General features: G+C 42.7%; 1 protein-coding gene across 1 annotated transcript in view; it reads right to left on the bottom strand.

Annotated features, from left to right (window-relative positions):
* LOC145390415 (uncharacterized) overlaps positions 1-18,427 on the bottom strand; it is a 168,205-nt gene that overhangs the window by 91,650 nt on the left and 58,128 nt on the right. Inside the window, exons 10-11 of the mRNA XM_080265347.1 lie at positions 9,870-10,025; positions 9,067-9,224 (exon numbers count right to left, since the gene is read on the bottom strand). Of these exons, the coding sequence (XP_080121473.1) occupies positions 9,067-9,224; positions 9,870-10,025 (314 nt within the window). The remainder of the gene's footprint in view (positions 1-9,066; positions 9,225-9,869; positions 10,026-18,427) is intronic.

The following is an 18,427-nucleotide window of genomic DNA, read 5'->3' as shown; positions in this document are numbered from 1 at the left end:
GAGGGGATCAAGTACTGTACTTCAAAAAACACTGTGTTGAATGCCTGTGAAAATGACTGTTAGGTACTCATGGCATTTACTGGATCTAGAAACAGCACACAAAGTGAAACAGGGATTGTACAATGCACTGTGCATATACCATGTGGATGGAAAGCTGTTGAATGCTGTTATGAGTTTTTAAAATAGCAATAAAGCCTGTGTAAGGGTAGCTGGGCACCTATACAAATGGTTAAATATCAATGTTGACATGAGACAAGGACAGGGGCGTACCTAGAGATTTGGGGGCCCAGGGGGCTAGATTCTTTGTGGGGCCCCCCTCCTGGTGGGAGGCCCCTGCAAAGAAACTAGCCCCCTCATTCTCAAAACTTATCTATCTCAGCCAGGATTGTCGGGATGATAAATATATATATTTTTAAATATTATTGAAAAAGCTTATAAATTTTGAAGGCTTTTGGGGGCCCCCTTCAACTGGGGGCCCGGGGGGCAGTTTCAAACAGCCCCCCCCTGCCCCCCCTCAAGAACGCCACTGGTTCAGTATACATATATTGAATACACACATATATATGGTATGGAACTCGGTGAGGCTAAGGAACTAATAAGAGATCAAGCTGACTGGATGAATGTTGTGAGAAGTGCATGATCAGGGATCTGGCACCTCTTTTAACGCGACAGCATCTGGACTGACTCTAACGGATAAGTTTATGTGAAGCAACAGAATGTAGTGAAAGTTTTTGGCGTATCAGATAGAGCCAGGATTCCGGGGGCTTGAATGATGAGTGAAAGGATGCGTGGTCCATTGGACTGAGCAAAGTTAGGCTGTATGGATGGTGTTACTCCTCACCCTGCCCAAGCATGGGAAAGGAGGTCCGGATGATCATGATGATGACGATGTAGATGGTAGGCTACTAGGTGCCATCAAGGGTTTTTATGACGGTAGTGAGGCATGTGTAAGGGTAAATGGGCATCTAAGTGATTGGTTCACAATCAATGCAGACATGCAACAAGGTTGTGTGGTGTCCCCAGGGACATTCAATATATATATATGGATGGGGTGATGAGATTAGTAAAAACATGAGTAATGGAGAGAGGGTTGGTGCTGGTAATGAACGATGACAGAGGGAATATCTCAAATTTGTTGTATGCAGATGATACAGTGCTAATTCCAAACACTGGACAAGAACTTAGTAGACTAGTGCAGTTTTGTAGATGTCTGTAAGCATTGTGCCTTGAGAGTAAATGTAGAAAAGAGTAACATGACGGTTACTGAGAGAAAGAAGATGATTCTTAGTGAGATGTTACGGTGAATGGAGAGAGACTAGAATCAGTGAGAGTTCAAATACCTGGGTCCAGTGATAGAAAAGAGGGGAAAATGTGCAAAAACAGTGGAAAGCAGAGTGACACAACGAAGGAAAGTAGCTGGTGTTATGAAGGCTTGAGTGTTGCAGCTGCACGAGACTTACACGATGGAGTGTTAGTGCCAACTTTAATATATGGATGTGAGACTATGGTGTGGCATGAAATGAAAAGTCAAGAGTGTGAGCAGTGGAGATGGGACTGTTAAGGAATTCATGTTGAGTACAGAGAGTGGATAGGACATGAAATAATGTGATTCGTGAAAGCTGTGGAGTGAGGAAGTCTGTGGACACCAGAATCGAAGAGTGTACTGAGATAGTACGGTCATGTGGAGAGAATGGATAACAATAGTGTGGTGAAATGGGTATATCTGAGTGAATCTGAAGGAGGGAGAAGGCGAGGTAGGCCAAGGAGAAGGTGCAGGGATATGGTGGATGAGTGTGCGAGGAAGAGAGGTATGGAAGTTGGTGAGGCTAAGGGACCAACAAGAGACCAAGCTGACTGGATGACTTTTGTGCGAAGAAGGGCATAATCAGGGAGCTGGCACCCCTTTTTAATGTGACAGCATTTGGACTGACTCTATCAGATAGGTATATGTGAAGCTACTGAATGAGGTGAAATTTTTTTTGGCGTATCTGATGGAGCCAATATTCCATAGGCGTTAATGATGAGTGAATGGAAGCATGGACCATTGAACTAGGCAAACTTAGGCTGTCTGGACATTGTTACTCCTCACCCTGCCCTAGGGTAGGAAAGGAGGTTTGGATGATGATAACTTATTATTATATTATATAATAATACTACTAGATCATCATCATCATCATCATCATCATCATCTAATCCAGTGTTGCATCATGAGAAGCACAGGAGCCCAGGGCTAGGCAAGTTGGTCCTGACATTTAAGATGTGAGTGACCAGCTTCACTCATCCCTGAGTGGCCTTATGTGAGCAATAAACCCTAACCACCCCTTGGAAATAAACCTGCAACAGCTCAATCCGATTGGAGCACTTTAATTGCCCACTAAACATTATTGTATACAGTAGTCCTTCATTTATCCAGATGTGCAGTATCCAGACATGTTCATTATCTGGACATTAGACCATGGCTCAATTAAACCATTATCCGAATTTACTTGCTATTATCCTGATGTAAAAGTCCCCGAGAACTTTGGCCAGCCAGCCAACATATTCCAACATTCGGTATCATGGCCACTGGGCTCGAGTCATGAGCAGGAAGTAGGCCTTAACCCACAACCTGAGCTAAAATATCCGTCCACCCCTGTACTGAAGGGTCAAAGTCGCACATTCGCCTGCTCACTCCCAACAAACCTCCAGCACCCGAGTAATAACACTGTAACCCACAAGCAGTGTCAAAACGTCCATATGCATCCCCAATCAATGCGCAAAGTCGCATGGTCACCGGGACAGGTCTTTCCTAACTGTCCCTGAGATTGTAACACTGACCGCAAGCCATAAGTACATGGTCAATGACAGCGGCCGTCCTCCTCTCTACCGAACGTGCAAAGTCCCCCAGTCACTGTGAGTTGTGTCTCTGCATGGCCACTTGGCGTCTAACAGACCGCAAGCCACAAGTAAATATACGGTAAAAGCGACCGTCTGCCTCGTGACAGAAGGGGGAGAAACTTCCCCACAGCCTCACTTCTCTCCCCTTCCCATCCCTCCTCCATACCCTCCCGGCTCCCCCCTCACTCCCTCAGTCCCTACCCTTCTTGTGAGTTTTTAAAAAAAAATTTTTTACTACTATAGGTCGTATAAAAATTCTGCAAAATCCACAAAAAAGCTCAAGAAATTCTGCATCTAGACATATGCTTAACTCTTGGAAGGTGCTAGCAAAATTTTGCACTAGGATGGTGGGAGGTTATAAGGAGGAAAGTTTTACTCCTAAACACTTTACTCTCACTGCATTTCTGTACCTTTACTTATCAGTTTTATGTGTTTTTATTAGCTTATCTTATAAACACAAGTGAAGATGAATGTATACCATTTATACCAATATAACCAACTTCCAGTGTCATATTTGGCCATCAAATTTTTTTCAAGCCCCGGGAGCAATCACTCGTCACAGATAACTGATTTCAAACCATCTTTAGATTTTTTGTGAATTTTTGTTCTTAATGCATTGTTTCCTTGATGTTTGGCATTAATATGGATAATCCTATGTGTGTTTTGATGTCACAATAGGGCAGAATGACTGGAAAAGTCCCAAAATTAGGAAGGGTACTGTGCATATAGTAGTGTATTGGCAGGGTGTTTTTTGGTTTTCAATTTTTTTTTTTTTTTTCATGGTTTTCTTGGTGTTTAACATTACTCTGGATATACCTGTGTGTGTTTTGATGTCTAAATATGACAGATTTACCTGGAAACAGTGCCAAATTTAGGAGGGGTACTGTACATACAGTACTGTATACAGTAGATAGGATTTTTTTTTTTTTTTTTTTTTTTAATGGTTTTCTTGGGGTTTAGCATTGCTTTGGATATTACTATGTGTGTTTTGATGTCTAAATATGGCAGAATGACCCGAAAACAGTGCCAAAATTGGGAATGGTACATATAGTAGTGTATAGGTAGGATGTTTTTTATTTTTCAGTTATTTTTTGAGATGGTTTTCTTGGTGTTGAAAATTATTCTGGATAATCCTATGTACGTTCTGATGTCAAAAAACGGCAGAATAACGGGAAAGCACTGTCAAATTAAGGAGGGGTACTGTACATACAGCAGTGTCTAGGTAGGGTGTTTTTTGGTTTTCAGTGGTTTTTCCATATGGTTTTCTTGGTGTTTACCATTACTTTGGATATTCCTATGTGTGTTTTGGTATCTAAATATCCCTGAATGACTGGGGAACACTGCCAAATTAAGCACAGGTACTGTATAAATAGGTTAGGTATAGGTTGGAGGTTGGGTATTGGTAGGGTCTGGGTAAGGGAAGTGTTCACTATCCGGATGTTGCCACTACTCGGACATGGCTTTGGCTCTATTATGGCTGGATAAATGAGGGATTACTGTATTATATTAGCACTGGAGTATATATATTATATAAAGTAATGGAGTATCGGCCATATTTTCACCAATGCTCAAAAGATTACCGAAACTGCCAATACCAATACTATTGTCACATGTCTAGAAGCCAGGTTCAGTAAAGCCAAAACTCATTAAATGTGAGGATCCCCTCCCCCCTCAGGTGGGAATTTAAGCACATGTTTGGAAATAAAATGAGAACAATATCATATTCTAGCACTTAAAATAAAAAATATTGTACACCCATTTTACACTAACATGGCCCATAATTTCACCTTTTGCAGCTTAATTCACATCCTTGTCATAGCACTAGTAAAGTACAGTAATCCCTCCAATATCCGACGTAATAGGGCCATAGGCAGGTCCGGATACTGGTCCTGTCCGGATATTGGGCCCCAGCTTATGGACTTGTACTTATGGACCCTAACTCAGAGAAACACCTATACAACTCCCTCTGGACATGCATAGCACCTATTTAAGACCCAAATCACACCAATAAGGCACATAAATGACTGAAATAAATGCAAAACAAGCATAAAATGAGGGTTTAGAAGTAGGTTCATACAATATTAAACATTCTGGTTACTGGCTCCTGGACTGGTACTTATGGACCCTAACCTACCCTAACTCAGAAAAACACCTTCCTACTGCACATGCATAGCTCCTAACACCCTATTCACACCAATAAAGGACATTAAAGAGTGAAATGAGGTGTTTGAGGTAAGTATAGTATGGAAAAAAGTACAGTATGAAACATTCTGCCTACTTACAGCAAGTCCATGACCACCTCGATGAATAACCGCCTCCTCTCGGACTCTGACAGTAAGAAGGATTTCCTGAAGCACTTCCAGTACACTGTTCATGAAGTCTTGCACTGAACTTAGTCAATCGCACTCAGAAGTCCATTCTCTTCACAGTGGGCACTCGTGTCTAACTAATGCTCCATTGTAACTTACTAAGTGTTGCACTCTGCACTTTAACTTTTCCCATTCTTCTAATAATTTTCTAAAGCAAAAACAAACAAGTCTATTTACATTAAATTCTGTTCCAAATTAGTCTTTTCACTCACAACTGTAAATCCTTAACACAACACACTGCTTTTTTCACTGCACAACACTGTAAATTCCCGTGTGGTCTAGTGGAGAAGTTCTTGCTGTTTAATCACTGTCAGAGTCCGAGAGTATCACTGGCAGGCGACCTAGGGGTGCATTGCTGGGTCGTGGTGATGGCGTACCCACTGCAGACAACTCTGAAGACAGACGCAAACTCACGTTGAGCGGTGACTCCACCGTGGCTGATGTGCTGGGCTGTGGCTCGGAGCATGAGGGCCTGTCTTGGGGAGGCAATGGAGTGGAGCCAGGGCTGGGCACAGCACGGGTCACGGGCCTGAAAAAACTGTCAATTGTTGATTGACGCAAGGACCGACGATTCTGACGATTGATGATGAGCTGCCTGAAAGCACACACTTCCTCCACAAGTCCCAAGGGCACCATCTCACTGTCGCAGGCCGGGTGTTCCAGGTAGTCAAGGACGAACTCTAAGTGTTCCCGGAGTGCACTCAGCTTGGGGATGGCTGGAGTAGTGTCCTGCTGAGAGGAGTCCGCATCATCGTCGCCTTCCTCGTCGGAATCTTCAAGCTCGGTACTGACACCTGCAACTGAAGATGCGATCTCGATATCAGACAATGTCTGATATCCAGGATCGCCCTCGTCATCATCCAACCACTCACGTACATCGTCCACATCAACATCGTCGCCATGCGTACGTAACCGTGCATGGAAGTCATCCACGTCAAACCCTAGAAAATCGTACTCCACATCCGTTCTGAGAAGCAGACGAGACCAACCATTTTCTAGAGTCTTGACAGGGACTTTCTTCCATGCACTGGCCCAGTTGTAGAGTGCAGACTTGATGTTATAGCGGTGAAGGTTTTCCAAAGTCCGCTGGCCTCGTGTGTCCCGTCCCTCCCTTCGCTCGTCCTCGTCCTCGAGAACAACCATCACCTCATCCAGGAATTTCTGTCGGTATAGGCGCTTTGTTGCCACGATCACTCCTTGGTCCAGTGGTTGGATGAGAGCAGTCGTATTAGGTGGCAGAAACATGCACCTAATCCGGCCATTCTCAGCCACCAAGTCCTTGTCGCATGGGTGGGCAGGTGCATTGTCGAGGAGAAGGAGGGCCTTTACCTGGTCGCGCGGGATTCCCAGTGTCTTCGTCTGGTACTTGATGACCTCCTTGACGAAGTGGCGGTGGAACCAGTCTTTGAAGAGCTGGGCTGTAAACCATGCCTTCAAAGAATGGTACCAGACAACAGGAAGGACATCCATCACCCCACGAAGACACCGAGGCTGCTTTGCACGGCCAACAACAACGGGCTTAAGCCGGTGCATGCCATTAGCATTGGCACAAGACAAAGCAGATATCCGTTGCTTGGAGAGCTTGCGGCCAGGTACATGCTTCTCCGTCTCCTTGGCTAGAGTGTTCGTTGGCAAAGAGCGATAGAATAAACCAGTTTCATCAGCATTGTAGACTTGACCGAGAGTGAGGCCCTCCCTGTCGATCAAGCCCTTCACCTTGTGCCGAAACTCGTCAACTCCATCCTCGTTAGCGTCCAAAGCTTCGCCGTGAGCTTTATGGTTGGTAAGGCCATGCCATAACTTGAACGCGAAGAGCCAACCCTCGGATGCCTTGAAGTCTAGGGCGTCGTGAAGCCTGGCGAACTTCTCAGCAGCAGCCTTCAGCTTTGTTCCACATACCATCACACCAGCAGCACGTTGCTGTCGATACCAAATCAACGTGGAGCGGTCGATTTCAGCTATCTTGGGAGTAAACATCACCTTCCTCTCCACGTTGCGTTTGCTCCTCGACAAGAAGTCAGCCGTGTACTGCATGAGTTTGTCTCGGGATCTTTTGATATCGAACAAAGTAGATCGGGCCAGGTTGAACTCGTGGAGGATGCGGGAAGAAGACCATCCCGCATCTACTTTCTCTAATATCTCCTGTTTCTTCTCCAGAGTCAACACCACTCTCTTCCTCTTCTCAGGCGGCGGGGCCATCATCACACACACTAATAAGAGGCCCGAGACCAGCAGGAGTGCCTGCAGCAGGTAAGTAACCACCACAAAAGTGAGCACGTGGGCAGCTATGACGACGAGCGTGCACTCGCGGCGAGACAGGCAGAAAGTGGGGAGGATGCAGCGGTGCTCTATCAGACGTCGGAGGAATGACACGCCACAACAAAGCTGTCCTGCACCGCGCGGCAAGTTCAAATTACGGGCGGGGAAAAATCCCCCTCCCCGGTTTTTGGACCATTTTGGGAATGTTGGATCCCGGGACGATTATGTCCGGTTAGTGAGTATGTTCAGATATTGGGCGATCGGATATTAGAGGGATTACTGTATTACAATAATCTGTTACCATAACTCGGCAATTACAATAGGGAGAGGGCATTTTCAGTTTAGAAGGGTTGTATAATAAACCCTATTTAACAACCAATGCTTGGTATAGCCAAAAAACAGTTCAGTGGGCTCAGAGGCATTCCAAAGGGCTGTGTAATGTGCCCTAACGACCACTGTTTGGTAAAGCCCCAAAACAGTTCGATGGGCTCTGAGGCATTCGTTAGATCCGAAATCCGTTATATCAAAATTCATTATAGCGAGGATTTACTGTACAGTACTTGTCTTTCCACTTCAGGTGCCTCTACACTGTCAACCCTAATAGTTTCCTGGGTTCCAGGAAACCATTCACAATGCTGGGTGGTAACCATATAGGCAAGTAACAGGATGATGTGGAGCCTACTATGGTACCTTTGTTACTGGGTGGAGACACAAATGCAGCATCCACCCAGGAACCAAACCTCAGCACTAATCCCGGAGCCTTGTGAATCACTTTCAGCCACATGGGAAGATTGTTCACTGCACAGGCTGGCTCTGTAGGGTAGATGCTTGCCTGCAGTTGATGGATCTGCTTGATTATACAGACTGGGGTAGCACAACAACAACTCCCCTGAAAAACATAGCAGACTCCCTGCAATCATGTGTGTAGTGCTTGTGATTGAAAGGCATCACTGTAAGTGATTTACAGTGGATTTTGTATGTGTGGTTGTTTTTTTTTGTCTTTTTAAAGAATGAAATAACTGGAAGTCAATCTGGGCACAGCACCATTAAAGGACTGTTACACCTGTTTCTTATTATTCTTTCTATCACACCCACTAGGTGATACAGTGAATGAGAGTACCAGATACGACATTAGATGTCTAGGAGCCAGTCTAGGGCATAGGATTTTTTGGTCCTTCATTTTTTTTTTTTTTTTTGGGGGGGGGGAGGGGGGGAGCCCTTTGCCTGAATTATAACCTCACTGAGCCCATGTTATAATTGTCCAAGTATCTCATACATCATTACCTGATACACACACACACACACACACACACAAATAGATAGACAGATAGATAAGGAGATAAACAGAGAGACCAACAGATAGAAAGATAAACAGATAAACAGACAGTGACATAAATAGATATACTTCTGGGCTATGAAAATATGAAGCATGTTAAGGTTTTAAAATCTTGGCTGAGGAGGGTTTAGTTTACAACTTAGTTATCAAGAAACCAGCTGAACCAAATTTCTTTTATGCATTACATCCATGTACAAAAACACCAACAACCAAGAACAAACTAACTTGGGAAGTGACGTTGCCTCGATGGCCAGCTGCCTCATGGCCGATTCCTGCAAGTAGCGCTGCTCCCACTTAGTCACCTCCCCTTCCAAGATCATTATCCGCTCTTCTTTTTCTCTAATCTCTCTTCGTAAGTCACCTATCTTGCTTTCAAGGCCCTCCTAAGTGATTGGTAAGAATGAGTACTCATCATCATCATCATCCAATCCTACATTGCCCCATGAGGAGCGTAGGAGCCCGGGGCTAGGCAGTTGGTCTCAACATTTAAGATGAGAGTGACCAGCCTCACTCATCCCAGAGTACTGTATTGGTAAAAAAAAAAAAACTATATGTCTGAGAGATACCTCACTATGATTTATGTCCAGTATATCTGACTAATCTACTGTAAAGGTCAATGGGCTGGTCGCATCAGCCATACATACCGTAGCTTATATGGTACAGTATACAAGATAATTATTTGGTCAGCTCAGCGAATTCACTCAGGCTGATATTTAGTAAATCGAGGTTCAGCATAGAGAGGGTTTACTGTATTCTGCTACTAGCTATTTCCTTCTGAGTCCAGCAATTTACAGACTATCATCAGTTTCTTTGCCTACCTCTTCCTCTAGCCTTTATTTCTGGGTTGCCACTGTTACCACAGACTGTTCATCCATTACTAATGGTATTGCAAAACCTACAGAATGTACCTGTAAATGCGATGGCTTCTTTATCTTGTATTTTTGAAAACTGCTGCCTATAACTTAATAACATAATGCTGCCTGATCTACAATTCCAACTCTTTACAAAATGTATTTATGCCCCCATACCTCTCTGGAGCCCATACGAAGATGCTGAATCTCCCTCTCCAGCTTGTGCCTAAGGTTGCGCTCAGACTGTTCTCGCTTATCCCCTGCCAGCTGCAGTGACACCAGTACCCTCTTCAGTTGCCCTGCCTGCTCCACCAAGTTCTGTTTCTTGCGTAGCTGTAGTGTGATATATACAAGGTATGTTATTACCTCTGCAGTTAGGTATATTACAGAAAAAAATGTCTATTTCGGTCCCACTGCTCCCCATAAAGAACTGTCAGCTTCCCCCAATTTACAGTATCAGTTGTATGGCAAAAGTTGTGATACATTACCCTCAACTTATCCTGAGGACTGACTATAACACAGTTTAAGTTCAGTCAGTATGTCAACAAAACTGGGTGGAAGATAAACACTTACAAAGCATTCTTGCTTTACTATCCTTATCCTTCAGCATGCTGAGTTAGATCTTGTAGTCACAGTCAACTCTGTAACAAACACCCACGAAAGGACCATAAGGTCTGTTGCTGTTTGGTTTCCTTTGTACTCCTTTGTACTAAGATGTCCTGTCATTAACCAACACAGAATTTGTGTGTACAGTACAGTCACAAACAGTGTGATCTGAGGCTCCAGTCAGGGTGATAGCCATGTGCTACACACATCTTCTAATGCCTTCATGTGCTTCACACATCTTCTAATGCCTATCATGTGGCAGGAGATTTTATGACCACTAGGCCACCAGTCAACTATCGTTAACTGCTCTCGACTAAAGCCTAATCTCCGGCACCCAAAACTTCCAGAGGGTACCAATGGACAGGCTTTTTTGTTTTTTCTTAACTACTCTTGTTGTTGTTGTTGATGTTGAACTCTGTCTGGCCAAACAGATTACAGGTAAGTAACTTCTGGCCAAGTAGATTACAGATTGGCAGGTGGGGGCACCAATCATCCACCCACTTGGTGTAGTGGTACTCTGTTTTTAGGGTAACTCTACATTTAGTGGCAAGCCAAATGATTTCCTGTAAACCAGGAAAGCATTTACAACGCCGGGTCGTAACCTCATAACCAATCAACACGTATTTCCAACGTGACAACAAGTGGGTTGGTGGAGGGTTGGTGCCCCTCCGCGGAAAACAACTAACTAAAAATATGAACAAGAAGCCTCAGACAAGGACTGATCAAAAGGTGATGACCAAGGACTGAACAAAAGGACATGGTACGGATGGCTACATGGAATGTATTGAGTGCAAATGATGAGGTGAAAGAAAGAGATTGTCCAGGTGCTTCACGGTGCAAAAGTGGATGCATGTGGATTAACTGAAATTAAATGGAATGGTGAGAGTGTGAGAGAATGGGAGTATGGATGGGGTATATGCACAGGAGTAGGTGAGCATGAAAGGGCAAAAGAAGAAGTGTGTATTGTTGTAACAGACGGAGGGAGAATATAAGAGAGTATGGATCAGTTGGCTCAAGGACTGTGGGGTAAGACTGAAAGCTGGACTACAAATGTGGGCAATTGTGTGCATGTATGCCCCAACACTAGAGTGTGCAAGCAGAGTGAGAGAAGAGTTCTGGACAAATGTGGAAGTGTGCATGGAAAAAGTCAGAAAAGAATGAGGGAGTGCTTTTGATTGGAGATATGAATGGAAAAGTAGGGAATGTGAAGGTGGATGGAGTAGTTGGTGAGTGGGGTGTGCTTGCAGAGATAGATGAGAATGGCAGTGCTTTAGTGGACACTTGTGTCGGGACGGGGTTAGTGATGGCCAATACCCTCTTCAGGCACAAAATGATCGATAGGTATACGTGGCGAATAATGAGAAGGGTGGATGGTGAACTGAATGAATGGAAGGCAATGATTGGCTATGTGTGTGTGGATGACAGGATGAGAAGGTGTGTAATGGATGCAAGAGTATACAGAGGCTGGGGGAGTGGACTTTCTGACATGAAATGGAGAAACTGAAGAAGGGAAGGACAGGAAGAAGCAGTTCATACATGAAGAGTGGAAAGGTTAAAAGCGGATGGAAAAAGGGCAGACTATAAGAGGGAAGTGGAGGAGTGATTCGGTAAATATGGATTGGAACAGATGCGGGCCGTGGAAGGTGTGTGCAAGATATCCACAGAAGAAATCTGTGCAGCATGTGAGGTGGTGTGTGGGGTGAAGAGAAGACGAAAGGGAGTGCAAGGAACAGCATGCTGGAATGAAGAGGTGAGACAGGCTATGGCACAAAAGAAGAAAGCATATAGTGGGTGGATGAGAAACAGGGGCATGGAAGAAGTTGAGAGATGAAAGAGACAGTTATATGTAGAGAGGAAGAACGAGGTGAAAAGATTAGTAGGAGAGAGTAAGAAAAGAGTGGATGAGGAATTTGGAAGGAATTTGTGTGAAAAGTGGAGGGAATGTAAGAAAATGTTCTGGAAAAAGGTAAAAGGAGTCAGACAGGGTGCCAAAGAAATTATCTGGGGAGTGAAAGATAAAAATGGTACAATACTAGTAGAGAAGGAAGAAAAAGTGAGCAGATAGAGAAAACACTCTAGGGAACTGTTGAACACATAGAATGAAAGTAATGCGAGTGAATGTGGTTTGGGAATGGCTGGGAGAAGGAGGGAAGTGAGAAGACAGGAAGATATCAAGAGGATGGATGTTGTGGAAGCAAAGAAGAAAGTTAAAATGGGGAATGCCCAAGTGTGTGGTGAAATGCTGAAGCATGGGGGAGAGATAGTAGTGGAATGGATGTGGAAGATGTGCAGATTGGCCTGGGAAGAAGGTGGAGTCCCAGAGGATTGGAAGTCAGGTATAATTATTCCCCAGTAGAAAGGAAAAGGGGAAAAAGAAGTATGTGGTAAACATAAGGGCATTTGTCTTCTTAGTGTAATAGGAAAAGTATACGGTAGGATTCTTACTGACAGAGTTAGGGAAATAACAGAGGAATTAGTTGGAGAAAAACAGGGAGGTTTTAGGAAGGGAAGAGATTGTGTTGATCAGATATTCATTATTAGATCTTTAGTAGAAAAGTTTCTAGAGAAGGGAAAGAAGTTGTATGCAGCCTTCATGGATTTGGAGAAAGCATATGACAGGGTGGATAGACAAGAATTGTGGAAAGTATTAAGAATATATGGAGTAGATGGGAAGTTGCTGAATGCCATGAAGAGTATGTATGAGGGTGCTAAGGCTGCAGTGTGCGTGGACAGTGAACTGAGTGAATTTTTCTAATTGAAGGTTGGACTGAAACAGGGATGTCTCACGTCTCCATGGTTGTTCAATCTGTATATGGATGGGGTTATAAAAGAGATACCAGGAGTGCCCCTAATGAGACAGGGTATTGTTTAGAAACTCCCTGTACTGTTATTTGCAGATGATACTGTGTTGTTAAGTGATGACAAAGGGGAGCTACAAAGCTTGGTGGATGAGTTTGGGAAAGTGTGTAAGAAACGGGAATCTAAAGGTGAATGTAGGGAAGAGTACAGTTATGGTCTTAGAGAGAAGTGAAGTCAGTGAATGTACAGTGAGGTTGGATGAGGAGGAAATGGAAAATGTGAGTGCATTTAAGTACTTGGGTAGTGTGATGAATAGGGATGGAAGTTTAGAGGGTGAAGTGCTTGAAAAGGTACAACAAGGAAGAAAGGTTGCTGGTTCATTGAAAGCAGTGCTAAGAAACAGGGAAGTGACCATGGAAGTGAAAAAGTTACTCCATGAATGTATTGTGATCCCAACTCTAACGTATGGAAGTGAAGCTTGGACCATGTTAGAGGGACAGTAGTCAAGAGTGAGAGCGGTGGAAATGAGTTATTTGAAAGGAGCATGTGGAGTCACATGGAGAGACAGACTGACAAATGAGGAAGTGAAGAAGCATTGTGGTGTGGATGTGGATGCGATAGGAAGCATTAGGACAAACACACTGACGTGATTTGGCCATATGGAGAGGATGGAGAGTGAGAGACTAATGAGAAGAGTGTGAGTGAGGTGGGGGGGAGAGGGAGGGGGAGACCAAGGATATGATGGAGGGATGAAGCGGAAAGGTATATGAGAGAGGGGAGTGCGAGCTGGAAGCAGGGCAGTGAAATGGTGGGGGACAGGGTGACATGGAGGCAATCTGCTTGTGGCCACCCCTTATGGGATTAAGGTGTCTGGCAATAGACAAACAGATAGAACTTCTGTGAGGTTATCTTACAAGCATAATACAGTACAAACAGTGCACTGTGTAGGGATCCTGTACCCTCTTGTGGGAGACAGTGCTTCACCAAGATCAGACCAGGGTCCTTCCCATGGCAAGGCACACGGAAATATGGGAAGATCTGGCTCTCAGGTGGATGATGCAGTTACTTAACCCTTATACTCTGGATTTACATTTCGCAACACCATAAGACTGAGTGCATAAAAAATAAGCGGGAACTTTGAAACTGTCTGTTTTGTTTGATATTTTATGCACCCAAAATATGAGACAAAATATGAGGTTACAATATATCATTTGAAAGTTTAGAAGCTGCTCTTTGCCAGAATAAAGTCAGAATGAAGGAATAATGATCATGGGCAGACATAAAAAATAAAATAAAAAAAGGGATGCTGCTGGCCAAAAAAGGAAAGAATTTACAACTCGTCTAGTATGTGTACAGACATGAAACTTACTGGTATTCGAAGTCGTACGGGTGTAAAGATATTCCTAGAAGACGTAAAGGTACAGGTTATTCTTGTGGTACCTGAGGTGGTACTCTAGGCAAAATCCCTTGTTTCATTTGGGGCAGACATGGCAAATCCAAATTCACTTACTTCCGTCAATAACAGCCCAAAACAGCACTGTCATGTAATGTCATATATCACAACTTATGTCTGAAATACTCATTTACCGGTGGACATATATATATATATTGGCTATTTTACTTATAAATCTGCCATAAAGGATAATACTGTATACAGCATGTACCCGATTTCCATTCACTCACAAGCAAGATGGCGGACCCACTGCTCTCTATTTGACTCTATAATAAAAGCTGGGACGTGACTGGATAGCTATAGAGAGAATGGGAAACAACAGGCCAATCATATGCCTCGATGTGTGACGTCTAGCCTCAACCAAAATAAACTTCCCATTCTCACATGAGCGGGACATTTGAAGGCAGCCACGATCGTGGCATTACCGAGGCTGCCGGGGAAGCCACAATTGTGGCACACGGAGTGAAAGGGTTAACTCAGTCTGCACAACACCACAGGCTCACCTTCAGTGTTTTTTGTTAATCATAAACTTACCAATTAGTATAACTCTTCACAATAAATCATGTAAATATGCAACAGACACCTGGTGGTCCAAGGGAAGAGAGAATAGTTGGGGGCAACTATGCCTTCTGCAAAACACCTGAAGCCAAGAAACAAATTTGGATTCTTCTGTCACATAACATCTACAAATTAAATAAAATGGACTATGATAACCTAGCCCTGGACCTCAAACAATCTGAAGGGTATGTGTGGGACTGCTTGTTACTGTTTACAATACAGCATAAATATATGGTCAGAGTTTCATTATATATACTGCACCAAACTACAGCTTTGTAGATATGTACACCCTTAAGAAATCAATTGTTATTTAAGGAGAGATCAGAATCTAACCCCCTCCCCCTCAGTAAGATTGCAAAATGCTTATCAATGACTCATAACCCATTTTTATTCACAGCATGTGAATCTGGAGGCATCCTGCACAACATGCATTTACCTACCGTATGACATTACCCATACATTTTTATAAGTGATGAAGGAATCATCCAAACTCAGAAAGATGAAGTTAGAGTTCACTGCCTGCCATTACCAGTTAAAGACCTAATAAGGCACTGCAACCATCCCACAAGGTTGTCAGTATTCTGCCATCCCCAACCAAAGTAAATCCCATGTGACATCTTTCTTACTCTTCTTTTCTGGGATGCACTGGAAACTCAATTTTTGCATGGTTATTTGATCGCTACCAACACTTCTTGTACGCACAGCCTCACTCAACGACAAACAACATGTCAGGAGGAACAATGAACAGACCAAGCTCAGGCACAGCCTGGAAATGGGTACCTCCAAAGTTAGTCACAATGGGTGAAAAATGGGATTTTGGCCTAGCATCATCCTTAGCATTATTAACATCATCACTGTCATCACCACCACCATCATCATCATCACCAGAACTGAGCACCTCAAACGGAAATTCACTTCCACAACACAAATCTGCTAACTCAAAAATTTACCTTTTGCAACCACAAATCCGCAAACTTTTTGAAAATAACGGTTTAGCAAATGCAAACGCAAAGCATCTGTACCCCTTTCAGTACCACAGCATCAGTTTCATTTTATTCTGGATACCATTAGAGGGAATTTTTAAGTTCAGGATGATATTTTTTGTAATCAAGTTCCTCTCTAGTCCTCATCCACAACAATTATATCTTTACTGTATTTATTCTAACAACAGGTGACTTTATTAGGTCTGGATATTGTCTGTAGCACTGAATGGGATACATAAAATTATATTTACGGTAAAACTAAAATATTTACAGTAATCCCGCAAATTAGCGAGGATTATGTTCCAAACCCCCTCACAAATTATTCTTGAAATTCGCTAATTCTTCACGCCTTCTTGAAAATGACATTTTCTGGTAATTGTGTAGCATATGCACCACTGATACTGTGATGCATTACCCATAAATAAATGTTTCTTGTTAAATCTGTTTCCTCATTTTTTTAGCTGTTCAGCTGTGCTAACTCTTATGTGATTCGTCAGCGTAATGGCAGAAGGGACTGTCCTAAGTATTTAACTAAACCTAACCTAACGTACCTTAACTATACCTAATAACTTAACCAAACCTAACCAAACCTACAAATGAAAAAAATGCAAAAAGAAATCCACCTTTGGGTACGCAGAATAAGCTTCTTCCACTGCACCGGAAACAATTGCAGATATGGCTTAATGGCTTAACCCCTCAATGGCTGTGGGAGCAGAAATTTGAGTGCACCCCTGGCCAGCCCCAGAACAATTTTTTAAGAGTTCTAAAGTCAATTTATTATTCTTACTGATGTGAAGAGAATCATCTGGCGCACCTAGCAATGTGTTTTTAGCTTCCTAAACCCATCCTCACATTCGCTATGATTCATGGAAGAATTAATAAAATGACTGTGCATGTGCCATGTGGGCGACAACGTCTGCCACCTGCCTGCTTGGGATGGTATCGTAGGGTCTTGTAAACATACCAGTGACGTTCGATCCCTTCCCATAATTGTTCACAGTTTTTTATAGCTCACGCTAACTTGATGTCACTGACACCGGTACCTTAAATGGTTGTTCGACGCCTCGGGTTATTAAAGGGTTAATGGAATACATTACTGGTTGCATCGATATTCTCTCTCTCACACATACTGTACATACAAAAATGAACAAGAATGAGTGCTACATGTACATATAACTTTCTACAGAAAGACCTTACCAATTCAAGTCATATTCCTCCTGTTTATTTTCTGTATTTTTCTTTTTTCTATAAGAAGAACTCGCTCATTAGCAATGTCATTAATTATGAGTTCGGCAAATCTGGGGTTCTGTAGTATTAACCCTATCAGGTTTTTGTGCCGGGCAGATTATGTCTGTGCCAGAGTCAGCCATTCACGCTGACCCACATCTTCGTGGCCCGATATTTTACTTCGATCGCTCTGCGTAAATACACTTTTCATGACAGAATGTTGGTTTTGGTTTTGGTGTCATTTTAAAGCTGAATAGATGTATTTTATCACAGTATGTTCAAAAAAGGAGAACAACGAAAATGAAATGTCAAAATGATGAGTTGAAGTTAGGCGAAAAGCAAAAATGTTATACCTTACCATAGAAAAATATTCAGCAAAAACTAACGAGTAAAGATATGTAAATTTGGTTTAAACCAAGCAAAAAATACAATAAATTACCTTTACAATCATATATAGGTTATGGTAATTTTTGCATTTTATTGTGCAGTAAAGCGAAAGGAAAGAGACGTACAATTTTACTTTAGTCTAGGTCACATATTTGCTTCGCGGTGTTTCTTTTATCTGTCCGTGTAAATACTGTACACTTTTTATGATAGGAAGCTGGTTGTGGCATTAATTTGAAGCTGAATAGTTGTACTTTATCGTAATATGTTCATAAAAGGAAAACAAAGAAAATAAAAAGTCAAAGTGATGAGTTGAAGTTAGGCAAAAACCATAATTTTATACCCTGCTGTAGCAAAATATTCACCAAGAATAAAGTTCTACAGAAACAAACCCATGAGTCAGACCAGCTGTGCAGTACCGCCACACATAGAACAATGATTCTGTGACATCATGCTCGAATCTCTTTGTTATGATGCGTAAATGCGATTTACGGTGAATATTTTACGAAAGTTTTTTAAAACGACGATTAAAAGCGTCATCCGAATCTCTGAGGTTGGATTTGAAATAACGATCGAAATAGTTATTTGAATCTCAAAGGGTTAAGGTATTTACATTAGCATATTAGACTGTTTTTACTACAAAACAATGGTAAATCATTTACTGTTCTTGATAAATAAATTATTACAATTCACAACTCACACCTGACAAGTTGACACACCAGTCC

Source organism: Coenobita brevimanus, chromosome 14 (assembly GCF_032717465.1).
Source record: "Coenobita brevimanus isolate Jiangsu-jjx chromosome 14, ASM3271746v2, whole genome shotgun sequence".
Lineage (NCBI taxonomy): Eukaryota > Metazoa > Arthropoda > Malacostraca > Decapoda > Coenobitidae > Coenobita > Coenobita brevimanus.
Note: the sequence above shows the minus strand (reverse complement) of the source record. Positions and strands in the feature narration are given on the sequence as shown.